The sequence below is a fragment of the Peromyscus leucopus genome, chromosome X (genome assembly GCF_004664715.2).
Source record: "Peromyscus leucopus breed LL Stock chromosome X, UCI_PerLeu_2.1, whole genome shotgun sequence".
Classification (NCBI taxonomy): domain Eukaryota; kingdom Metazoa; phylum Chordata; class Mammalia; order Rodentia; family Cricetidae; genus Peromyscus; species Peromyscus leucopus.
This window is the reverse complement of record NC_051083.1, coordinates 15,088,066-15,114,771: the sequence shown is the minus strand read 5'-3', so window position 1 is coordinate 15,114,771 and position 26,706 is coordinate 15,088,066. Positions and strand designations below refer to the sequence as shown.

Below are 26,706 nucleotides of genomic sequence, written 5' to 3'. Positions count from 1 at the left end.
GAGAAAATCAAAACCTGAATGTATTCCATCACATAATGGCTATTTTGAAGAGATGTGATGTGTGCTTCTCAACACAATCAAAACTTAAGGATAAGATGTTTCCATTAAGGACCTGTGAAGTAATCCAATGTCTAATGGAATGAATTCCCATGAGTTATACAGAAGATCTTTAAGTTTGAGAAATGTTATATCAGCAGAAATAATGCCAGATGAAACTGAAGATGAAAGGCTGAAATGACAAAAGCCTGTGGGATTCCTAAAGTCTGTGAGGACAAAGGTGGATAACCTTTGTAACCTTATGTTGCTACTCAAAGAGACTATCTGAGGGTCCAGAGGGAAGAGCTTTGGCTATAGATAAAGTCATAGGTTCAAAAGGGCCAGAGTGAATGGTCTCATATACCATGAGGTTATTGTTCTGCCCTAAAATCTAATGAAGGTTTAGATAGTTAGGTTTTGATATTGATTGGATTGAAGATTCCTTTCTTTATTATACTTTTTGTCTTTGGGAACAGAAAAATTATTGGTTATAAGCGAACCAAAGCACAACAAAAAAGCAGATACTAGATATGAATAGAAAGGAAAATTGAAATGTGTCCTAGAGCCTGGTTTAACCCAACAGATCCAAAAAATCAAGTCTAGACTTAAAGAGAGCTAAGTACAGCTACCAACAATATCTATGTGACTCAGACCAGAAACACACTGAGCAGTTCCTCTTCGAAAAATAGATGTTTTTTTTTTTTCAATTGGGAAAACTCCTGTAGATATGGAATGAACACATGTTCAAAGGAGAATACAAATAGTGTATAGGAATGTGAACCAAGCCTATTTAAATAAGTAAATTGAATCAAAATGGCCCTCAGTACTGTTTGAGGAGGTCAGTCAAGCCTCTATCTGCAAAGTATGTTTGACATGTTTATCAGTGCCCTGTAATTAATGAAAGGTTATAAAGACAGGCAGTTTTCAGCTAAAACACATTATTTCTACAATGTTAATTCAAGTGTAATTGGGGATAGTTAATTATCTCTCAAAGTCATGGTAGGGAGGTCAGATTGCTATGGCAGATATTTCTAGACTGAGGCCTAGTCTGGACTCATTGGTGCCCACTGGCACCAGTGACATCTCAAAGCCTAAGATGTCATAAAGGTCTGACCAATAGCAGAGGCTGGGGATGCAATGGACAGGCCTGAACACTGAGTGTCTTCAGAGACCCAGTTTTGCTGGTGAACAAAGCAGAGTGTACCGGAGCCCAGTCCATCAAACCATCATGTCAGAGAAGAAGAACCAAGACAAGTCTTGCAGTGACAACAAGAGCATAGAAGATTCTTCTTCTACACCTGAGGTACAGGTTCCTGTCAACTGCGTGTACCGCCTACTGCAGGAGGAGCAGTATACCCCCTGCCTAGGCTCCACCACTTCAGATTTCCTCCTCGCCATGCTTGATTACCTTACCGACTACATCCTGGAGGTGGTGGGCTCCGAAGCCAACATCAACAGCCAGCAAGATGTCCCACAAGATGGAGAGAGGCAGGCAGACAACAACCGTGAACCTTCTCATGCCTTCAAGAATGCACCTTTCTCTCTGTTTGATGAGATGCCTGGACCCAGAAGGAATGGCTAAAGAATGGGGACAGAACCTAAGGGTGGGAAGCCTCATGGACTCAGCTAGAACCATGATGGCCAATAGCAGAGGAGGCTCCCCTGGTGTCCATGAGTATTAATAAAGCATTTGACCAAAAGCTACTTGTCCTGACTCTTCTCAGTTTGTCTTTCTGAGTTGGAGATGTCCACAAGATACTAAGGAGGGGGTAGAGGATGGAAGTTGTGGTTAGTAATGGGTATTTGAATCAGTGATCTATAGTGATCACCTCTCTGTGGGGGTGGAATGGGCAGTGACCCTGATGGGAGGAATTGGGTGGAGGAGAGGGCAGAGAAGGCTCCCTTGTTGACTCTGAGGACAAAAGAAGCCTCGGGGAATCTTGGAAGTTGGCTGGAGTCTCACTGGCAAGTTGGATTTTCAGTATGGTAACTTAGAAGACACTGATGATGACCAGAAATTCTGCTTGGAAGTCTTCTTTCATGGGAGTGAAGGTCTCAGATCAGAAGAAAATGGGTGTTGGGGAGGGGCTCCACACTGTGGGCATGAGCTTAAGGGGACAAACCATTCACATGACGATGGAGTGATGGTGAAGCCAGATGGAAATGGACATTTTAGAAGAGCCCAAGTGGTTAGGCATCTGGTTTCAGGATGTGCCTTTCTAGAGAGCCCACAATTTCTAGAAATTAATCACTTCTGGGTAGAAGACTGAAGAGAATCCAGCTTGCCAGGTATTTCTACTGTCCATTTGTCTGTTTTATCTCAATTCAATTGAGAATGTTATACTCTCTGGGAATACTAGTTGAATTTTTACACCTATTTTCATTTATACATGACCCACAGTTGAGTTGCAGAGTTGAAGCTATAAGCTCTGTTTCTTTGAACTTATATCAGGCCTATTGTATAAAGGGCTTGCCAACAAGTTATCAAACAAGGTAGCCAACCTCAAATTCCACCCCAGGCAGTAAACAAGATCTGAGAAATGGTGACTACTTAATCACAGAGAGCTGTCCATCCAGCATGTTTAATCCACCTACTATGGCTTCTCCGAGAAGAAAGCCTTCCTTCTATAATACTGCCCTGAGATTCTCAGAGGGTTATGTTTATTTATAATAATCCATAGTCATGGGCCAGAACCCAGATTTTACACATTGGACAGCTTTTGAATCCCTGAACAAGGTCTAAGTATACTGATGGATTCCCTGACGTTACTCATCTGCCTATGGGGGACATTTCATGTTCAACTGTAACATCTGTCAGTGACCAACAGTTTATAGAAGGATGTACAAAATGTCAAAGGTGATGCTAGAATCTTCAAAGCTGGAGTGGGCTAAAGTGGGGTGAACAGTTTTAATTGAAAAACAAACGTTTGCTGTGCTGTTGAAATAAGTAGGACATTTTCCTAACATGGGCACTTCTAGACTGAAGGAGGAGCAGTGGCCCAGGGCGGGCACTAATGACATAATAAAGTCTGTAGTCACAAAGGCCTTTCCTGAACAATGAAGGGCAGAGACGAGCACTTGGTGCTTATAAAAGCTGATGTCTTGAGAGAGCCAGTTCAGAAGAGATCCAGAGCTGAATGCAAACCATCCAACGGGCACCATGGAAGATAAAAGGCGTAAGCAGAACATATCCCGCTCCAGAAGAGCTCAGCTGCAGTTTTCTGTGAGCCTCGTCGACCACTTCCTCCGAGAAGGAAACTTCTCTCAGCATCTGAGTGCTTCCCCATCCGGGTTCCTCGCCGGTGTACTCGAGTCCCTGACATCCAATATCCTTGACCTGACCAGCAAGGAAGCCCACAGCAGTGGCAAGAAGCTCATAGGCTCAGAGCAAGTGTCCCAGGCATTGCAGAACAACGAAGAGCTCCATCAATTCGTCAAAGATGACAACCAATCTGTGGTTGAGAAGACACCAGAACCCGATAAGAACTGATGATACTGGGTCTCAGAGGCTGCAGGTTCCCCCCTTAAGCCTCAAATCGCCCCAGTGTCCCCCTAGCTGGGGGGGAAATTAGACATGTTATTAAAAGTGTCTAAACCGTTACCAGTGCTTCTGACTCCTTTCAGTGCGCCTTTTTTTGAGCTGGATGTGATCATGAAACACCCAGGAATGCCAGGGGTAGGGTGGGGGGTGGAGTGGCGGTGGGGTTGGGAGAGAAACTGTAGTTAGCCTGGGGCACTTAAACTGTGAATTGGGGGCTGGGGAGGGGGAAGTTTCTAATGGAGATGGTGTGAGCAGTGGCCTTGATGTGAAGAAGTGGCTGGGGGAGACGACAGAGAAGCCATTCTGGTGAGCTGTGAGAATAGAAGGCTTCAGTATTACCAGTGTGGTGTTGCCATCTCGAGTTGGGTTGGTGAAAACATGGGCTATGTTGGGGGAAGACTTCATTCATGGGTGGGAATGCTTCAGGTCAGCAGGCGTTGGCAGCGTGTGGGGGAGGGGCATGGAGTAGAGCGGCACACTGTTCACATAAACCTCAAGGACCGGGTGTAAGCATTGCAGCTTGGAATGGAAAAGGATCCTGGCAGTCAGGATCCAAGGAGTACCACAAAGCCGTTTACAGCCCTGCTCCAGGGAAAGGTTTCCCTAATGTAACAACTCTGCCCCAGCAGGGGAAGGTTCCCCCGGCGAAAGTGTTACAGCTCCACTCAGGTCCCTCAGAATGTAACAACTCGGCTCCACTGGGGGGAAGGTTTCAAACCCCGGTGAAAGCCGTACAGCTCTGCTCAGGTCCCCCAGAGTGTAACAACTGGGCTCCACTGGGGGGAAGGTTTCCCCAGCGAAAGTGTTTCAAACCCCAGCGAAAGTATTACAGCTCTGCCCAGGTCCCCCAAAGAATAACAGTTCAGCTCTGCTAGGGGAGGGTTTCCCCCAGCGAAAGTTGTTACGGTTCTGCTGCACTCTGCTCCATCAAAAATTGTTACTTCTCTCATCCACTCCATTCCTGCCAGAGAAGGTCTAACCCAAACCTCTTAGAAGAGATTTATCGGGAAGGAAGAATTAGGAGGGTGGCTGCCTCTCGGCCAGGGTGGGAAAGGGCCGCAGTCAATTGAACAGGTACAGGGCTTACATAGGGCTTCTTAGGGGTGGAGTTTTTCTAGGGTGAAGATTTTTCTGGGTGGGAACCGGTCAGATTTCAATCCCTGAGCCTGGACAAGCTCAGACATGGGCTGGATTTCACGCTCAGGCGCTGGTTGGTTTTTGTGCTCAGGGATTGATTGGTTTTTGTGCTGAGTTCGTCAGGGGCAGAGTGTGTTTCTTTGGCTCTGATTCCAGGGCCAAAGTGTATTCCTTTCACTGGCCCTTTTTAGCCTCCTGGCTGTGGTTTCAGGGCCAGGGTGTGTTTCTTTCACTGGCCCTGGTTTCAGGGCCAAAGTGTGTTTTTTGGGCTCTGGTTTCAGGGCCAGGGTGTGTTTCTTCAGCTGGCTCTGGTTTCAGGGCCAACATGTTTTCGTTGGCTGGTCCTTTTACCCTACACGGGGTGTTTGCGTAACACTGAGGGGCAACAGTGAAACCAGAAGGAAATATACAAAACAGAAACTATGATCTCTGCTTTCCCTTGGAAAAACTTAATCCTCTGCCTCATTTTAAAAGAGAGGATGTACACAAGGGTTAGTTGATGCTTATGGTGCTAAGATGTTGTGTGGAATATGTGCTTCAGTTTCCTGTGTACACTGGTAAACTAAATAACAATTGTATATAAATGCTACCTGGCTTAAGACCTGCATTCAGGCAGGTCTAACTGGTTACAGAACATTGGTTTCTTCTAGTCCAGTTGCCTTTAGCAAGAATACCATGGAGTTAGTCATTATACTCAGATACCTTTTCTAAAATAGTGCTTTTTGGGTGAAGCCGGCCTAGTTCTCAGGTTTGAGTACTAGGTTGTTAAACAGCCGTCTGACACTGAAAAGCCATTTACCTGGCTTCTGCCTGAGGCTTAGGCTAGTCTAAAACATAGCCCTCTGGGTGTGTCACAGTACAGCATCACAAAGGAACTGACTTAGTAGGGGAGAAGTTGCAGGAGACAGATTGGTTAAACATGCAGAATGAACAGCTGTGTGTAGACTTTATAGTTCATGCAGTAGTTTAAAGTCCCAGGCTTTCTGGTGTCCTTGAGATAGTTTCTTTTCTGGGCATGGATTTGGAGATTGGACTTGATTCATCCACCGCTGGTAAAGCTGTTGTAGAATCAGGGATAAACAGGAATACTGTTCTCCCTTTAAACATTGTGTTGAGCCATGTCTATGGGCTTTATAGGAAACAAGGAGCCCATAGGGAGCACAGTAGAAGCCTAATGAAGCCCCTATCAAAGGCCCATTCTAAAAGCACAAGGAATCTAACCCTCTGCGGTGGTAATAAGGCAATGTGAACACTGATGCCCTTGGAAGTCATGAGCCCACCCAAGTACAGTCTTTATGCCTTTATGAGAAGTGAAAAGGAGAGGGTGAGAACGGATTCCCTGTAGCTTGGACAATTTGAGACAAACCAGCATCTATTGGTGCTCTGTTGGGAGAGAGTACAATTAAATACCAGAAATAGGTTTACACTGTGGCCCCAATGTTTTCCAATAGGCTTATAATCAGGTCTGTGATCATACCAATGTGATGGTAGGCCAGGATCAAGATCTGACATGGCTCAAATTAGCACACAATATCATATTAAGAATTGAGGTGCATTATTATGGGTGTGTGACTATTTCTGGCTAGAATTCCAGAAATGCCTATAATGATGGCACATGGAAAGTTAAGTCAGGACAATAAGTAGTTCAGGGCAGCCTTAGCCACATAGCACATTTGGGGACAGTCTAAACTTCATGATCATGCCAGTCACAGCAGTACCCTGCTCCCTGGTATCAACTTCTGTCTTAGTGTTCTTAGTCAGTTACTGTGAAGAAACACCATGACCAAGGCAACTCTATCAAAGAAAACATTTAATTGGGCCTGGCTTACAGTTTCAGGGTTTAGTCCATCATCATCATTATGACACGAAGCATGGCAGCACACAGGCAGAAATGGTGCTAGAGACGTAGCTAGGAGGTACATCCTGATCAGAAGGCCAAGAGAGAGATTCTGGGCTTGGAATGGGCTTTTGAAACCTCAAAGCTCATCATCAATGATACACTTCCTCCAACAAGGCCACACCTTCTAATCCTTTCAAATTGTGCCATTCCCTGGTAACCAAGCAATGACAAAATTAAGAATTGATAGAAGGATCTTGTTGCAATTGCTTGGTTTGGGCAGGAACACACGGCTTGAGAAATTACAAGACTTCATATGGGAACAGAGATGTTTTGGAAGCCCACATCTGCTGATCCCTGCGGACTTCCTATAGGACACTGCCAAGGGAAGACTATTTTTCAGAAAGAGCCTTTAATATTTTCAAAATAGGACTCTAACAAGAAGTGTTCTTATGTCTTATTTCCTAGTATAAAAATTACAAAGTGATGGGTCAAATTCTAGTCTAGGCATCAGCTGTCATCTTTAGGACTGGCATAATGCTTTAGAAGGAACATCACCTGGCCACAGATATATAAGATATAGGTATTTCTATCTGACCAAAAAGATCTCAATTTCTGACTTGTAGTGAAATCAAATTGCCTGAGAATGTATATAGTTGTATTTAGATAGAAATGATTAGTTGCTGCCCCATGAAAACCAGATCAAAGCCCACTTCCAGCATTCCACCTCCAAAAATCCACACTTTCTTGTAGCAGAATATTATTTTAAGGTGTGTTACTTTTGTTTATGTTGCATTTGTTTAACTCTGTGAAGCTGTGTTACTGTGCCTGTCTAAAACACCTGGTGGTCTAATAAAGAGTGGGATGGCCAATAGCAAGGCAGGAGAAAGGACAGACAGGGCTGGCAGGCAAAGAGAATAAATAGAAGGAGAAATCTGGGGAAAAAAAGAGGTAACCAGATAAGGAAGAGGACTCCAGGGGCCAGCCACCCAGCTATACATCGAGCCATAGAATAAGAGTAAGATTTACAGAAATAGGAGAATGAGAAAGGCCCAGAGGCAAAGGTGAATGGAGTTAATTTAAGGAAAGCTGGCTAGAAACAAGCCAAGCTAAGGCCAGGCATTCATAAGTAAGACTAAGCCTCTCCGTGTGTGATTTATTTGGGAGCTGAGTAGCCACTTGTAAGAACTTTCATTTGTGTTGTGCTTGGGACAGGCCAGACAAGCTAGGAGAAAAGGAATGGGTTTATAAGCTAGATCTTTGGATTTGTTTTCTTGGTTATTGTGTCCAACTGCTCAGTTAAGCTGTTCTAGATAATAGACTGTCACCACTAACAAGGCCTCAAAGGTAGTTAAGTGAGGACATGATGAGCCACTGTTGCAAGAGCCTATTCTCTGAATAACTGAGTTCTTCTCTTTTTACTGGGATTTGAGACAGTTCATGAAGACAAAAACCTGCATCCTGCAGATGAGTTTAGGTCTCCCAAGAAGAGAATATTAGTATTTTTCTGGCAACAACTGAACCACAGGTATTATAAGGTTCTGTTATCTTTGCCTGTTTTTTCACAAGTAAGGATTTTGTATGAATAATGCAACTTAAGGTCAAATAATCTTTCCATGATATGCAAAATAGGTGGTGACCCAAATATTTGTAAACATGATTTACTTGATTTTCTTGTAAGCATGGAACAGGTCCTGAACATCTATATTTTAATCATAGCAAAGATAAGTTTGATATGCTTCCTTACTTGAAAACTTCTAGAAGATACTAGACACACATTAATATAGGTTATAGTCAAACATCTAAAAATAGTGACTGAGGGTTGAGGATACAGCTCAGTGCTATAGCATGATTAAGCCTTAGGTTCAACCCCTAGCAAAACAAACAAATCAATCAATCACTAAATTAATAGCTGAAACCATGCCACTGTATTGTTGTTTATTATTGTCAGCAAGAAAAGTACTGCCAGAACACTAGTAAATTAAAAATATTTAGGACTCTCCATTATTTAGTTCTTTCCCATTAAGTGACATACTTTCTAAAATACTTACTAATATTTCCCATGCCCTAATTTAAGCATTAAATGATAGGTATTATATAAAAATAACAGTGTTCTTTGAAACATGTATGATTGTTATATATAAATTATAAATAAAATGAATTAATATACAAATATAATCCATGGCAGGCCTTGAGGACCTCTTGTTAAATTAAAATTTTACTTATTTATTTATTTTGGGGGCTGGGAATAGTAACAAACCATCTTTAATCCCAGAACTCAAGAGGCATCAGTAGGTGGATCTCTGTGAGTGTAAGGGCAACCCAGTCTACACAGTGAGTTTCAGGCAAGGCATAATGAGATAGTAAAAATCTGTTTTTAGAAAAAGGATATTTTTTGAGAATGTCATAAATGTAAGTACACTGTACTTACATAATTTTCATCCCTCCATCTTCCCCATCCAGCTCCTCCTCTGTTCTCCCAAGCCCCACTTGAATGCATGGCTCTTCTGTAATTAACATTCATTCACCTCCCATCCCTACAAAACCTCCTTAGTCCATTTGTATAGATGTGTGTTTAGAGCTGATCATTTGGGATAGGATAGCCTATCAGGAGCCTATTCTCTGAAAAAAAAAAAAACTATTCTCACTCTTTGCAGGTATTCATTACCTGTAACTTTTCAACCAGGAATGGTACCTTGAGAAATTTCTCCCATTCATGTAGATATGTTGACTGGTGTTATCATTATGTGGGTCTTGTTTAAGCAGCCATATTATTGAGATTTCACAGATGCTTTGTGTAGAAGACACTGTCTCCCAGCAGGGGTACTGGTTGTCTGGCTCTTACAATCCTCCCCAACCCTCTTTTTGAGGTTTAGATGTAGAGGATGCTTTGTAGACATACCAATTGGGACTGGGAGTCCCATGCTCACTTGTTCTATGCATTTTGACCAGTTTTGGCTTTCTATAATGACCTCTGTCTTCTGCAAAAAGAAGCATCTTTGATGAGTGTGAGAGCTATACTTATTTGTGTATATAAGCATAAGTATTTAGAATACAGTTAGAAGCTATATCAATTTAGAAAAATGTTACTATTGGGGAGACCATCTTGACTGAATTTTTTTTGCATGTAACTCCTAATAGTATATCAGATAAATCTTTCTGTAAGGTCTTCCTTGTCACAAAGTGACAGAAGAAATATTTGTAACTTTCCAAAGGTTTGTTGGAAAAAAGAAAATCTTAAGTATAAAATACATTTCAAAATATTTAAGATGGCTTGAAGAAAGATACAAATAAAATTGCCAGGGGATTGGAGCATTTATGATAAGGTCATGGAAGCTGGAAAAGTTAAGTGACTGTAGCTTGGCTACCTATTACTCAAAGTGGTGATACAAGAAATAGTGAAATTGTAGTTCATTTGTGGTTAAATAAACACTACAAACTATTTTTCTTTTCTTTGTTGATATTTATTTTTGGTTGTTTGTGATAAGACTTTGCTATGTAGCCCTAACTATTCTTGTACTTACTTTGTTTTCCAGGCTGACCTTAGACTTGGGACAGTCTTCCTGGCTCAACCAAGTCCTGTGATTATATGCCCAGTCCTTTCCTTTAAAAGGAACAATCCAGGGCATGAGAATGTGAGACTAATTTATTGGAAGTTATTTTGTTCAGGTATATAACATCTGCTTGGCAGCTGTGGTTACCCACCCAGGTTCTAAATGAGACGGAGCCTATCAACATTCCATCACGGAAGCAGGAGGAGCTATTGGCAGTTAACAGCCACTGGTTGAGCGGCAGCTTTTTTTTTTTTTTAAAAACTCAGTGATGATTGGCAGTTAACAGTTGCTGTTTTTTTTTTTTTCCTTCAGTGCTTTAGTCAGTAGTTAAGAAACCTTAATGAAATGTAATGAGTCAAATCAAAGATGTTAAAACAGGACTAGATAGGAAGATGAAGGAATTCATTAGGAGAATAAAAGACTAAGAGGACAATGGGGGTTGAGTATGATAAAAATAACGAATGTAGATAACTTCTTGGGAGTACATTACTAAGAATAAAAGAAAGTGAGTTTGAAAAAAAAAGTGAGTTTGTACATTTTGACATTCAGAGCTATATGCATATAAATATGCATGTTTTATAAGCCACCAAGTGTTTGCTAATGTGTTTACCAACACAGAAAATTGATACATCTGAAGAGTGGTCCTTTAGCGTATTTCATTAAACCAGACTCAAGCTGTAACAAATCTTAGTCTGTTTTACAGAGCAAGTCCAACTCTCCAGTTGAGTTCAGCATCCAGTATAAAAATGTGATTCTAAACCCCTTTTTGAAAATCTTATGCATTAAATCATGAACTCTGAGTCAGCCTTGAAAATACTTAAAACAAATTTGTTTCCTCTTTCAAATTATGTTTATATAAACTTTCTGAAGTTTTCTGTAGCAATTTAATTTTGTTTTGTATGACCATTTTTCCTATTCTAGAATAAAAAGCCATTTGCCTTCAGTACAGAACCATCCCTTCTGTGCAAGGACTGGCTTGCAGGCCTGATATCTCAGAAATAGATTTGCTATTTAAATTTGTTATCTCAAATCTAGGGACCAAAAAGCCCCTCAATCTGTAAGCTCGATACTCAGGAAACCTGGCCATGTAATTGGGTCTGGAAAGGGGCAAGAGGGAGGGGGTGTCAGAATCTAGCTATCTCTAGCCTGTGTCTCTAAACCTCAAATTTAGGAATGCTGATGGCTAAGGAGGAAAATGGGAATGTCTCATTTCAGAAAGAATAAGTTTAACTCTCCCTGCCGTTTTGTGCTTTTGAGGCCCTCAGTGAGTTAGATGATGTCTACCAGCATCAGTTAGGGTGCTTTTGACTCAGTCTGCAGATTCAAATGCTGATCTCTTCCAGAAGCAACCTCCCAGGCACAGGTGGGGTTAATATTTTGTCAACTGCCAGGTGGTCCCTTAGCCCACTCAAATTGACAAGCAGAACCAATCACTCCAAAAGAAAATATGAAGCAAGTCTTGTTTGACAAAGATTTTTGTAATTTTATGTGAATTTCAATTCTTAAAGTGATTATATTAGATATATCACTCAGAAAAGAATTCCTTTCAACTCAGAGATTTTATGGACTGATATATTACTATCATTCAGAAGTAGGACAAATGATACATTCATGTAATTGGAAGGGAAGGCATTTCTGAATTACAGACACAGAAGAAGAAATACAGGTCAAGAGAAATAGTACCCCCTACTTCTGCAGTTTCACTCATAATCAAGATTAACCACCTACATAGTATGTGGTGGTATTGTTCCCCAAAATATTGTGCACCCTAATAAACTTATCTGGGGTCAGAGACAGAACAGCCACTAGATACAAAGGCTAGAAAATGGTGGCACTCACACCTTTAATCCTAGCATTCCAGAGATAGAAATCCCTCTGGATCTCTGTGAGTTCAAGGCCACATTGGAAATAGCCAGGCATGGTGACACACGCCTTTAATCCCAGGGAGTGAGCCTTTAATCCCAGGGAGTGATGGCAAAAACAGAAAGATATATAAGACTTGAAGACCAGAAGCTAGAAGCATTTGGCTGGTTAAGCTTTTAGGCTTTTGAGCAGCAGTTCAGTTGAGATCCATTCGGATGAGGACTCAGAGGCTTCCAGTTTGAGGAAACAGGATCAACCGAGGAACTGGCGAGGTGAGGTATCTGTGGCCTGTTCTGTCTCTCTGATCTTCCAGAGTTCACCCCAATACCTGGCTCCAGGTTTGATTTTATTAATAAGACTCTTTGAGATTCCTGCTACAATAGTAAATATTAGTAAAGATACTTAAAACAAAGCAAAATAGTACATTCTCCCAATGGCTGTGATTCTTTATTTGATCTAAAAATCATACAAACAAAAAGTGGCAAACCAGATTATCTATTACCTCTCTCATAACAGGGATTAGGTTTCCATCTCATCCAAGTACTAGCCAGATCTTACCCTGCTTAGCTTCTAAGATATAAAAAGGTAGGGTTCATTTGGGATCATATGGCTGTCGATGGATAATGTCTCACCAATCAGAAATCCACTTACAAAGCTCTTAAAATCATCAGACACTAAAACACCAATTTTCATCTAGTACTGCCAATATTATGGAGTAATTGATGGTCCCTAAGTATCTGAAATCATGCAGCCACTAAGTTAGTAGCTCAGCAAAATGACTAGAAAGTTAGAGTTGGCGATATTCTAAGGGTGATTTGGATCCTCTCAGTGAGTTAAGAAAAATCTGTGTGAGCTTAAACCATGCATGAAGTATACTCTGAAATTTGTCTGGCCCTGACAGGTGAATGTACTGAGAATTTGATTTGTCCTCTAAAATTATAAAAAGATAACTTTTAAAAACAGGGTTAAAGCATGACAGTCATACATATATGAAATGAACATGTTTTTAAAATGTGGTCTTTGAGACAACATCTATTCTATTGCTGTGACAAAATACCATGACCAAGGCAACTTATAAAAGGAAGCATGTAATTGGGCTTATGATTTCAAGGTGGTTAGAGTCCATCGTGGTGGAGCAAAGGTATGGTGGCAGAAACAACTGGAAGTTTACATCTTGATCTGCAAGTGGGAGCCAGAGAGTGGTGGGGAGGGACAGGGAAAGGGAGAGAGAAATGGCTCTAGTCTTTTGAAGGCTCAAAGCCCACCTCCACACAGTGCCACATATTCTCCAACAAGGCCATGCATCCTAATCCTTCCCCAACAGCTCCACCAACTAGAGACCAAGTATTCAAACATAGGAATCTATGGGGATCATTGTGATTCAAATCACTACAGACAGGATCTTTTTATACTGCCTAGGCTGATCTGGAACTCATGAAACCCCTGCCTGTAAGTGTTAGGATTATAGGCTTGTGGCACCACATCTGGCAACATATGTTGAACTACATTTTTTTTTAACTCATGAAGCAACTAGAAGTTATAAATAACACTTTAAATGAGAATCAAAAGAATAGAGACAAGAATACTCATCAGTACTAGTGAGCTCTACCCAGAGTAATAAGCCTTAGGGAGAATCTTCTGCCCAAAACAGTTGAACCATGGGCCTAAAAACAGAGCTCTAAGCCACATAGTATGATTTTGAGGTGTTGATACCCAGTAGTATTTTCTACTTATATATTAGAATTTCTTGAGAGCAATGACTCTACTTTTCTTTCTTTTTTTTTTAAATCAGACAAACCCCTACTTTCTTAAAATATTGGCTATTCTAAATTTTTATTACGTGTGTGTGTGTGTGTGTGTGTGTGTGTGTGTGTGTGTGTGTGTATGTGTGTGCTGTAGCATGTGTTTGGAATTCAGGCGAACACTTGTGCGAGTAGTTTCTTCCTTTTCACTGTGTGGTTCCTGGTACTAGAACTCAGATTGTCAGGCTTGGTGGCAAGTTCCTTTACTCTGAGCCATGTCAGGGCATAACACCATAATTTCAATGCTTTTACATTGTAGTTGATAGCAGATAACTTGCATTTAAGTTTAACACAAGCACAATTGAAGAAAAAAAATGCCTTAGAACACAGCTGGCCGAAGCCTCACTTGACTGAATGATGAGACTCAAGCAGTGAGTCATATGACATTCACAGTCAAAGCAGAAAGACTGCTTAATTCAAGCTCTAACCTACCTTTTTCCTGTCTTATATAGTTCAAGACCCCTTGACTAGATAATGGAACTGCCCACAAAGACTTGAGTCTTTCACATCAATTGACAATCAAGATATTCATTCATAGACATGACCGTAGGCCAACCTGATCTAGACAGTTCCTTAGGTGACTCCAAGTTGTGGAAAACAACCAAAACACTGGTGGCTCACACTTAGAATCCCAGCAGTTGGGAGGTGAAGTAAGAAGATTGCCATGAGTTCAAGATCAGCCTGGACTACTGTGGGATGTTTACCCACCAACCCCACAGTTACCCAGAGTTTTCTTGAGTGTGAGCAGCAGGACATATTAGATAGAAGGATTTATATTGTGGAGATAAATGGATAGAAAATAAAAGATAGCCTTGAGAGGGCCTGGAACCTTTTCCAACAGGCCCTGACTGTCTCTGCCCCAGGGTATTTATAGAGATGCCAAGGGGTGGAGCAAAAGACCTCCTCCCCCAGCACAGCCCTGTGCAGACCATCTCAGACACCTGCACTCAGGCCTGTGACCCTAATCATCCTCTCTATAAGGACCTGCTGAGTAAAGCCACGAGGAACCTGAAAACGGGCTCCCACAGACTACAATGTGGGTCTATCTCAATGAACAAAACAAAATATGTGTGTTGCATTTTTGCTTACATATGGAATCTAAATCATATATATATATATATATATATATATATATATATATATATATATATATATATGGAAGATGAGTTCATGGGAGGTCTAAAGCAAGGTGGGAGAAAGAAGGGAACAAAATGGAGTAATGCGTTGGGAGACAATGTGCTCATTGCCGTTTGTGATCTAAGAAAATGTGGTACAAACTGTTTACAGCTGCCCTGGCTGAGGCTACCCTTTCAAGCACTGGGATAGTGAACTGCAATTGTCCTGTAGTTTCCTCAAGGTGTCTGTGGAGTGCTCTAGGTATTTTGGTAGTCAGATAAGAGGAATCCTGCTGACTAATTGACTGAGAGTTTTTTTGCTCAGGGCAGCCAGGGCAGCAAGAAAGAGTTCATTTAGAGAGTCTGCTAATTCAAGAGTCAATTTGCCCTGTTCTCAATGTCATTGCTCAGTTACAGGAACATTAATGTCAAAAGAAGCATTTACAATGTAAGCTTAAAGAACTTCTCATGGATGCTGCTAGTTGATTTTTAACAGTGTTTTAACAGTGCTTACCAGATGCCCAGTACCACAGTACTAGTTCTAAGAAAATCTTCCTCATTGTTCAATGTAGTGTCATGGTTAAGTAATGGACTGTGAGACTTAGCTTCTGGTTCCATGAATTACTAATTGGGTAGCTGAGAAAACTACTTTTTTATTTCTAATATGTGTGTAATAACATTACCATAGGCTTAATAATTTGGAGGAAATATAGGAGATGATACATGTAAATAGTGCCTGACACATTATTATTCCTTTCCCCCCTCAGAGTCTGTATGGATAGTGTTTTTCATGGGTAGAAAAGAATATTAAAAGAATGAATCACCTTCAAAACATTGGTATAAAAAGGATGTCATGTCAAGATCTTCTTAAGTGTTTACAAGATGAAATTGACTCCCTTCCCGGTCCTTATCCTTGCTCAGCTCTATAGACATTGCATGCTTCCTGAAATAGCTGTCTACCACAGATAAACATTACCGTGTGTCACTGGGTGTGTTCAATGTGCAAACATATTGTGGGAACAAGGGAGGCTGGTTTTTCAAGTTCCTGCTCTTAGCACTTCCTGAGGGTCAAGTAGTCCAGTACAGTTTGTGTGTCTGTAAGAAAAGTGAGCCTACAAAAGCCCTCTAACCTGACTCAGGTAAGAATGATGTCCTTAGGGACCTATGGGATGATATTTGCTTTCTTGAATATTTTATTTTGTAATTATTTGAGGTGGGCAAAAAATGGGAAAAATAGGGAGAAAATGATTTTTTCTAGGACTTGATACAGGGTCTCACTATAAAGTAAAACAAATGGAAGAAGGGGTTGTTAGAGTGCTGAGAGTCTGGTAGCTTTGGATGGAAAATGGATTTTCTGAATTCAGTGTTCCAAGTGAAATCTTGTGGTAGCGTCTACTAAAAAGCCAACCATCTCTAAAACCAAGTAGGTATGTATCCCAGTGACAAAAATAAATCAAGTTCTTAGCAAAAGTACTGGTCATTTTGCCAAAGAGTTTTCATGGTCCTTTTGCTATGAAATTCTTTCATTTATTTGAGCTCTCAGATATTGTAATTAGAGTTTATTAAATTATATTTACATTCAGCTCCATTCTCTTTTTTTCTATTGTATATGATTTGTTTGGTTGTTTGACACAGGGTCTCTCACTTGGAGCCCCCTCTGGAACTCTCACTATGTAGCCCAGCCTGGCCTCAAACTCATGATAATTCTCTTTGATATAGAGTGTTTTAATTAGGATTGCTACTTTCCTTATTTAAATGAAATACACATAATAGGGTCTCACTATGCAGCCCAAAGTAGCCTAAACTTGTGGCAAACCTCCTGCCTATGAAACTGAATGATGAGATTATAGATTTAAAGGACCTACCATGAACTGCTGAAAATATTCTTGCAATGTAACGCGTGAAACTGTATATTTAGAGACAACAGGAGTTTATATTTAAAACACTCAAAAATGATGAGTGTAAAATGTTCCTTATATGTGAAAATGTATGTAAAGTACTATAAGATTATCTAAAAGAAGGAATTGTAGATTTTCATTTTGAACTTTATTCATGAGCTGACTAGACAGCAGCTTCCATGAATGACTGTTACAGTTCATACACTATGACATATACATGAAGTCATTCTACTACTCTAGTAAAACCCTCAGCTACTATAGAACTCATAAGTACTGTATAATTCTATATCAGTAGATAAACACACATATCAACACATCTATGTATTTCTATATGAGCAACTAGTATCAAAAAGATGAGAAAACATGAGAAATAATCTTACTGGCATTTCAGTTGCTGAAATTCATTTTTGTCCATGTATTTACAGGCTCCTGAAATTCTCTGCTAGCCTCTCTGTGGGTTAGCAGTATTGTCCTTCAGTTTACTCACATTTGATGAAGTTTTCTGATTGGTTTTGTTTTCCGCTACTTCGTGTCTTGGAGCACATTTAGTATTTTTGTTGTAACTACTACCTTACAGTTATTTAGTATGTAAAGAGAAGGGAGGGAAATGCTTTAAAATATGGGAAATGAGCAGTTTATTTGCCTAACTTTATCACACGCCATATGCTATGACTGTTTTGCCAACATGCATAAACACATGGTTAATCATCTTTAGTATTTTCTATTTCAGATTTGCTTGTAGCCATCTTTTGTACATCCATATGTCACATGTGTGTACTCTCTGTTCCTCTCTTACCACCTCCTTCCCAGACAAATTCATTCATTTTAGTTGACTTCCTAGAACTCTCTAGTCTGGTTCCATTCCCATGCAATCTCTTTCTGTGGGTTGTTTTGTTTCTTTTGATCTGTTTCTTCATATCTTCTGATTATGCTTTTTTTTTTCTGCGTATTCCATCATGGACCTCTAATTCTTCTTTAAAGACATCGGTAAACCATGCAGACCCCATTTCAGGCTGAGCAATGCTAGTGGCCATCGTAAGTTCCAGAAGAAAATCTGATAGAGGATAGAGTTATTAGAGAAACAGAATGCAGTCATGCCTGATGGCACAGACCCATAACACCAGACAGTTGAAAGGCAGAAACATAAAGGTTGTAAGCTTAATGCCTACCTAGGCTACAGAGTGAGTACAAGGCTGTATTGGATAACTTAGTGAGACCAAATCCCAAAGTAAGATATATTATTATTATATATTACTCTTGTTTTTCAGAAAAAAAACTCTAATAGATAATTCATACAAGATGTCCTTACTGTCACCTTACTTTCTCTCTTAATATTGTACTTTCTTTTAAATTCCCCTATGATGTCACATCTATCTTGGTCATTTTATGAACACTGTACATCCAGGTACCATATCATGCTGCTGTGTGTCCAATTGTAGTTTTGTTTAATTCTGATTTGAACGTTTATTTAGGGACAACTCTGCATTAGAACTGCTGGGCACTACAGTTACAGTGGAGAACATATAGGTTTGCCTTTGTGTTCTTCCAGTCTAGTTAGGAGTTGTAAATTTACCCAAGTAATTAATAAAATCATGGTAAGAATAGTAAAGAATACTTTTCCAATTCTTCATTACATTTGTCTCCTTTGCTGTACACAGAATTTAGGATTGGTTCTTATTTCTTGAAATATCTCCTTCCTTGTCAATTTCTACACACTGATTATTCATCTTTTTTTTCTATCACTTTCCCTTTTGTCTCCTTATCTTCTTGTCTTTTACTGTTAGTTTAACATTTAGCTTTGAACCATTTCTTTCCTTTGCCTATGATTTGTCATCAATGTCAACAACAGGGAAGCCAGGCTAGACTTGAACTTGATATGTAGCAAAGAATAGCCTTGAACTCCTGACCTTCTTGTCTCTGCCCGCTAAGTGCTGCACCCCACAGTTTTGAGTGTCACCTCAAAGTGGCCGCTTATCTTCAGACATTATCTTTCCATCAGCTATATATTTTTTCCAGTTACATGTGCAATTTCACCTGATGTTCATAACTGTTTAGCCAACGTCACTGTCTTTGTGTCACTTTCCTTTTCATGTGTGTTCTTGATGATGACATTGATGGTAGGTTTTTTCATATTTGAAACCTTAGAGACAAACTTTCTCCTGATGTTCTTTGTACCAAAGTCTTTTTATTTTTATTTCTTCCATCAAGTGGTTATCCTTTTTCATGTTTCCTTTCTGTTATTTTTCTTTTATTCTTTGTTTTATATTTTTTCTTCCCTAAGTCTAAGAACTTTCTCAAATTCAAAATTCTGCCTAGACCATATATACATCAAATGTCTATAACTCCTAGATATCTTCTTTTTCTGAGCCCTTGAAATAGAATAATGGAGTTGGTAGAAAGAACACAGCCAAAGACCTGGGGTAAAGATACAAGTCTACGATTCACTGCCTCCACTATACTGTTAGTCTTGTTTTTCTCATACTCATCCATTCTTACACAAAGATCGCAAGGACAAAGATCAGGGAAGTTCTTTTATGTTCTGTTAAAATCGTCTTGAAGTGTCAAGCATTATATAAATATTACAGTAAGAGTTTTATTTATTAGAATAACTCAGAACTAGAGCCTAGGGCCTCGATTCTTATCTATGTGAGGGAATATAGTACATCTGGGATGAAAAACTGCCTGGTAATGTGAGTTTGCACCTCAGGTTTGCTACATATCAGATGTGTAAAATCGAGTGTCCTCACCTGCAAAATGAGTATACTCACAAGAATGTTGTAGAATAAAAAGTGGTAGTCAATGTAAATTACTTAAAAACAATGACTGGTTAATAAAAGTAAACCTTCTAAAATTATGGAAGAGGTGCTGGATGACAGTGAGGTATAAGGTGAGAGCAATTTACTAGGATTGAACCACTAGGTGAGAGTTGGGTACATCCAGAATGGAAATACAGAAGCCCAAAGTGAATAACTATACCTACCACAGTCCCTCACATCAAAATTGGAGCAGAACTGAGCAATGTTTCATCAGAAAGGCAGCCTGCTGGAGCTCGAAGACACAATGTACTCTTTAGAGTCATGAAATGTGTCAGTTTGTTGTGGAGTGAAAGTGTCAGTACTCAATATCCAAATGTTAAGAAAGCAGACACAGCTCTTCTTTCTGTTCTGGAAACCCCTGTACCTAGCATGGATGTTGAGTATTTCAGAGGGAAGGGAGCTTAGGAAGACTGTTAACCTCAATGTCTACATCACTCAAGGTGTTTTCTTAGTAGCACATATTAGTTACCTCAGATGAGATTGTTTGCTTCACTTTCCACATTGAAAGAAAAAATGATGCTTAGAATATTCCAGACATTGCTTTTTAATTGCTTAAAATTGAAAAACTCATTTAATTCTCATAAGAACACCATAGCACAGGGGTCATCATGCCATTTACATAAGGATCATCTGAAGATCATCAGGGTTATGTGCTATTAATAATGGGTAACTTGACCAGGCTTCAAATATAGGTAGCCCAGCAGATCTTATATTTTCAGCTCTGGAGTACTGTTATCTAAGGGCCTTTGTGCTCCAGAACCTGGAATACTGGACTGCTATCACATGCTATAGTTCCAGTTTTTCTTTATCTGTAGGGTTCTTTTTTTGGTTTTTGTTTGTTTGAGGTAGGGTCTTACTGTGTTGCTTTGTATGGCCTGGAACTCACTATATAGACCAAGCTGGCCTTGAACTCACAGGGATCTACCTGAGCACTGGGATTACAGGTGTGAGCCACCATGTCCAGCTTTGACATTCTGTGTGTCTAGTATTCTTTTCATAATATATAAAAAGTATTTAAATATTTTTTTGAGACAGGGTCTTGCTATGTCGTTCAGAATAGCCTTGAACTTGAAATTCTCATGCTTCAGCATCCTGAGTACTAGGGTTATAGATATATGAACTTAAATATTAAATATTAGCATTAAATATTCCAATATTGACAGAAAGAGTCTGAGTTTTTCTTCTATGACCATGTTTTAGAATTAAATATTTCCAGTACTGATGCTTTCAGTTTCTTACATGGGTATAGAAAGATGCTTTTTTCCCCCTGTGCTTAATGTTACTAGCCATGAAGATATTTTCAGGAGTCTATGTTAGTTTCCATTTTTTCCCTTACTAACATTGTAAAGTTCATGGTGTAAACATGGTAGTTTTACATGTGGAGTCTCAGCACTTAGGAGCAATGGGACCACAAGTTCAAGGCCAGCCTGAGCTACATAGTGAGACACTTTCAAATCAGAAACCAACAAGTTCATATTTTTTTACAATGCCATTTTGTTCCTGCTTCTTATTTGACTTCAGTATTTTAAACAATTTTAAATCTCTTCTTAAATTCACATGACTCTACATGTTTATAGGCACATTGTATTCTTTTAATTACTTCTTGTTCATTTAAATGTTCTCTCAAACCTGAATGTTTAATTTTTCTCTGTAATCTTTATTAAATACAAAATAAATAGGTTTTTATTTCATTTTCCTCTTCATTGACTGAAAGTATTAAAGCTACACTTACCTTCACTGACTGAAGCCTTCATGACCTTATTCATTTTGAACTCAGCATAGTCCTATTTGTAACTCTTGTTAAAGTTTAATTTAGCAGTTTCCAGTCCTTGTAACAGTTGACTTATCCAGGCTAATTCAATTTACTCATTCGAACAGAATGTCAGGAAACACTGTGTTCCTACATCAAGAACATAGCCAATTCATTTAAGAGTTGGTGGTTCATGTAAATAGACATCACTAGCATTTTTATTTTAGTGGTGTGCAGTCAGAAAATGTTTCCAAGATAGTATCAGGACTTGGAAGGAACTAGGAAAATTAACACGAAAGCAACTCTAAAATCAACATCATTCTAAAGTAGTTAAAATTCTAAAAACCATGCAATATGATTCTTGAAAGTATTTAATATTGCCCATGTTTTCAAAGAATAAGAGTGACAGACTTTTCCAGAAGTTATAGCTCTGTTGGAGTAACAGGTGGAGTGAATGTTTGGGAGAAATCAAGCTTGGAGAAAGCTACCATATCATGACATAGACTTTAAATATAAACATACATTTATATGGATCATAAAATGGAAGTTCAATAACAGCCCACTTGGTAAACAGATGGTCATAACCAACACATTTTTCTAATTCAAATAGCTTGTTAAAATTTCTAATTCAAGTAGTCTAGTTAAATCCCTTAATATATATTTCCATGAGCTATACATATAGACACTGATAGTTTTTGTTTCCTAGTATGAAGTTTTGGTAAAACTGCTCTATGATTTACAATGTAAGCTAATTTTATCAAATAGTTTCAAACAAAGCAATAAAAATCTAGTCCAAACAAGCTTTTTTTCTTCTTCTAATTTTCAGCAAATAAGGGTATATATAAAGATGTTTATAAGAGTTGAAGATGTAGTAGGGCCTTCAATTAGCATGCTCAAGGCCCTGAATTTGATTCATAGCAACACACACAAAAATCGTAAGTGTAAACAGGCAACTATTACAGTCCATATTCTGAATAGGGCTAAATGTATACTGAAAACTCATTTTGTAATGAAGACCCACTTTACTGAATTCCTTGTAATTGGGAAATTACTGTTTATCTTAACTACATAAAAATGAATGTTCTGTTTTCTCTTTCATTTTTACATTTTATTTCTCATCTTTCTCTTTGTCTGTCTCTCTTCCCCCCTCTCCTTCCTTTCTTTCCCTCTATCCTTCTGTAGCCGGAAATTTCTCTGGTCCCACCTGGCCCTGCGGTCCTGCAGCCACTTGTAAAATAATCACTCAGAGGCTTATATTAATTCCAAACTGTATGGCCTATGGCTCAGGCTTCTTATTAGCTAGCTCTTACAACTCAACTCAGCCCATTTCCTTCAATCTATATGTTGCCACGTGGCCGTGGCCTTACTGGTCTGCTGGCATCTTATTGCTCCTTGGGGAGCAGCTGGTGTCTCTCCTGACTTTGCCCTAATAAATAAAGGCCAAAACAGATTTATTTATTACCCAATGGGAGCCACACATATTCACAGCATACAGAAAGACATCCCACAGCATCCTTCCCTCCATCTCTCTCTCTCTTTCTCTGTGTGTTTGTGTGTGAGTACAGGCACATGTCCAAATCAGTTCAACACAAAAATTCACATGGCTACTGATTATCTTTCAAGTAAATTCTTGTCTATCCTGTCTATCATTGTTCTTGTGAGTAAAAGTCCTATGCCTGGCTCTGAACTTAAACACCATAGGATGTAACTATTAGTTCTCAGTCTCACAGAATATGTTCCGAAGCAAATGGGATGAAATAAAGTAGAAACCTTTCATTTTATTATAAGAAAATATTAACCAAGGTCTGCAAACATGAAAGGTAGGCCCAATATTGCTACTAATAATAGAAACTGCTCACATTTCTGCGATTTTTCCATTTCTCCATCACTAGTCAAATAGTTTCTGTGGTACCAAAGCATATAGAAGTTCAGTCATGCACTTGAGATCCTATATCTCACACATTTGAGACCTAGCTTTGATACAGAGCTTTGGGGTCCCATTGGTCAACTTAAGTAACTTGTGATGGATTCTTCCTAGCATCTATTTTTCTGCTTCCCTAATTTCAATCTTCCTCTTTTGTTCTTAGCTGGAATCTTCAAAGCTGTTGTGAATCTGGCTCCAGCATCTCACTGGTTTGCTTCCTGTCAGTGACCTTTTGTGAAGGGCTCTTGCATTGTCTAGGACCCCCATTATTCAAAATTTCTTAGGTCTATTGGCCCCTTCAGCACTCCCTTTCCCTCAATCCCTCAACTTTTCTTCCTCCTTCATCTTAGCTCCCTAATCCCTCTGTGCTCACAGAAACCAAGGAGCACCAGGCCTTCCACAATTTCATTAATCTCTAGCCTGAAGTCCACAGCTTTACTTTCTTTCCTTAGTCAGAGAAAATTTTATATCTTCTGTCCTCTCTATACTAAGAAAAATTTCAAATAGTCAGATATCCAAAAGTTGATATTGGTAGAAAAATGCAGAACTTGAAATATATTTAAAACAAATATATTGAAGACTACCTTATAGTGATATTTCCTAAATTATCTGTGGTAGAACAAATTACCTTTTTTTTTTTTTAACTTTTCAAACACCGTCAAAGGAAAATGCAAATAGTAACAGGATGTAAAAAATTCTAAATATCATATATATACACACATATATGTATATATATATACATATAACATACAACACATATAAACACATACACATGCAAACACACACACTCATAGTGATGGACGCTTCAAACCATCACTAAATAGCACACAAAGCAGGTGATCTCACTCTTTCAAGTATAAAAGGAGTGAATGAATATACATTTCTATGGTCCATGTTTCATTTTATCAACTGTGTCTCTATGTATAGCAATTCATCTCTGCCTATTTCTTTGGTACAGATGTGTATTTTCCACAGCAATAATTTTGAACACTGGTACAAGATTAACTAGGGAAAATGGAATATATGTAACTATCACATATATGTATACACAAACAAATCTATGTGAACATGATATCTACTATGATACACACACACATATAATTGTATAATACGGTAGGGTGATTGATTGAGTACACAGTGACTAGGTAAATGTCTTTATGGCACTGCCAATCTATACTTTTTTTAATGCCTTGTCATTATGATCCTTCCAAATTGAGGAAATTGTAGATATTTTTGGCTAAAGGCCAAGAATAAGGATACCATATCTGTCAAGCAAAGAAAAACAATAATATCACAAAGCTTAAAGTTCACTGCAGCAGATAACTTTATAACTTGGTCAGTGTACACAAGAAGAAGGCAAAGAAGCTGGCCCCAGGTTTGACAGTGATGGAGCTGAGATGAACTAAACATGTTGTTTCAGAATGTGCCAAAATCATGGAACGTCAATAACAATAAAGGAGCAGCATCATTAGAGGCAGTTAATCATAATTTGAATTCTAGCTTCACCGCTTGCAAACTGTGTGGCCATGGGCAAATTACTGAATGCTTCTCTATTTTGTCTCCCTTATTTTTAATTTAGAAATAATAAAAGTATCTTACTCAAAGAGGTCATATGAAGATTGAATCAGTTAGTGCATATAAAGCAACACCTTAGAACAGGAACTGACTCTTTTATATAAGTGCCATACAAGGATTATCTTTGCCGTGAGCTACAAGGAAAAAAGACTTAATGCAATAAAATCACTGAGTGGTAAAAATACATTTCAGTATAAAATATAATACATCACAGAGCATAGGACATGTGACTTTCAAAACCTTGGATATTTTGAATAATTTCTATTTGGCTTTACATTTGATGTCTGTGGAATCTCATCATTTCATAGAAAAAAATTATAACAGGGATCCCTGGAGGAATTTTACATTAGACATTTGTTTTGGTTTACCCAGGTAAATGTTATTATCCACTAACTTTCTATTATATAGGAGTAAGCATGTTAATTTCTTCAACACAGAGATGTAATCTGATGTCAGATCCTCCAGGAAATAGGAAATTTTTTACAAGCAATGTTTGGCTCTCAAACTGAAAAATCAGATTTGATGTGAAAGAGTGCACATAACATACAATTCACTCAGAAGTATGTGGTTCAGTGGGTTTTTCAGTGGCATATGTACAGAGTAGTTATCCATCATTTTAATTGACCTTTACAATATTTTGTTCTGTGATGGATATGATAACAGAGTCCCTAAGGTCTTAATATTTGGGCCACTGATACTGTAGAAGTCTTGAGTAAATGTCTAGTAGTTTATGAACCCTTTCTAGGACTCCTAGTTTCAATTATTGCTTTAGGGGCAGATGTATAACCCAGAAACTATTAAGGAACTTTCTACCACTGTGCTCCACCGTACTCTTTGTCATTAAATACATACATCTCAGGAAAGGCCCTTCTTAAAACTTAAAAGAAGTGTCAACAAAATATAGTAGAGATTGTAATCTTAATTGTGGTGTTTGCCACAATTAAGGGCTAGAAAGTGTTTGCCAGCCCTTTGTGTAGATGGTTGTATAAAACCATCTTTTAGGAATAGAAATATTATTCAGCCAGGCGGTGGTGGCACACGTCTTTAATCCCAGCATTTGGGAGGCAGAGGCAGGTGGATCTTTGTGAGTTCGAGGCCAGCCTAGGCTGCAGAGTGAGTTCCAGGAAAGGCACAAAGCTACACAGAGAAACCCTGTCTTGAAAAACCAAAACAGAAAAAAAGAAAAGAAAAAGAAAAAAGAAATATTGTTCACCTTACTCTGCACAGCTTTATAAACATGTGGTGAACAGGCCTGTTGTGGAATATTAGTGTTTAATGATGCAAAGATGCATTGCATCCTTTTATATTGCATTTGTTTAACTCTGTAAAGCTATGTTACTTTGCCTGTCTAAAACACCTGATTGTCCTAATAAAGAACTGAATGGCCAATAGCTAGGCAGGAGAAAGGATTGGCAGAGCTGGCCGGCAGAGAGAATTAACAGAAGGAGAAATCTGGGAGACTAGGAAAAAGGAGCCAGAAAAGGAAGAGGACATCAGGGTCCAGGCACCCAGCTACACAGGCAGCCACAGAGTAAGAGTGAAGCTAAGATTACAGAAGTAAGAAAAGGAAAAAGCCTAGAGGCAAAAGGTAGATGGGATAATTTAAAGTTAAGAAAAATTGGCTAGAAATAAGCCAAGGTAAGGGCAGGCATTTATAATTAAAAATAAGCCTCCGTGTGTGATTTATTTGGGAGCTGGGTGGCAGGCCCCCAAAAAGAGTAAAAGAAAAAAAGCAACAACATTTTGGTGTACCAACATGGGCCAAATTTCCATGTAGGTCCTGATAAAGCTGGAAAAAAAGGGGAGGGAAGAAAAGAAAAAGGGCACAGCTTCTTTAAGAGACACTGCTGTTCACCTG

General features: G+C 39.0%; 3 protein-coding genes across 4 annotated transcripts in view; all 3 read left to right on the top strand.

Annotated features, from left to right (window-relative positions):
- Sytl5 (synaptotagmin like 5) overlaps positions 1 to 26,706 on the top strand; it is a 248,261-nt gene that overhangs the window by 113,168 nt on the left and 108,387 nt on the right. The gene's annotated exons all lie outside the window — the stretch shown is intronic.
- LOC114701322 (huntingtin-interacting protein M) lies at positions 1,166 to 1,740 on the top strand. Its single transcript, XM_037199393.1, has one exon. The coding sequence runs from the start codon at positions 1,169 to 1,171 to the stop codon at positions 1,616 to 1,618; it is 450 nt and encodes a 149-aa protein (XP_037055288.1). The 5' UTR covers positions 1,166 to 1,168; the 3' UTR covers positions 1,619 to 1,740.
- Positions 3,095 to 3,637, top strand: LOC114701323 (histone H2A-Bbd type 1-like). The gene has a single exon (XM_028881416.2). The coding sequence runs from the start codon at positions 3,197 to 3,199 to the stop codon at positions 3,524 to 3,526; it is 330 nt and encodes a 109-aa protein (XP_028737249.1). The 5' UTR covers positions 3,095 to 3,196; the 3' UTR covers positions 3,527 to 3,637.

What these genes read in the sequence shown, in the direction of transcription:
- LOC114701322 (XM_037199393.1), top strand. Translation starts at nt 1,169, where the DNA reads ATGCAATGGACAGGCCTGAACACTGAGTGTCTTCAGAGACCCAGTTTT.
- LOC114701323 (XM_028881416.2), top strand. Translation starts at nt 3,197, where the DNA reads ATGGAAGATAAAAGGCGTAAGCAGAACATATCCCGCTCCAGAAGAGCT.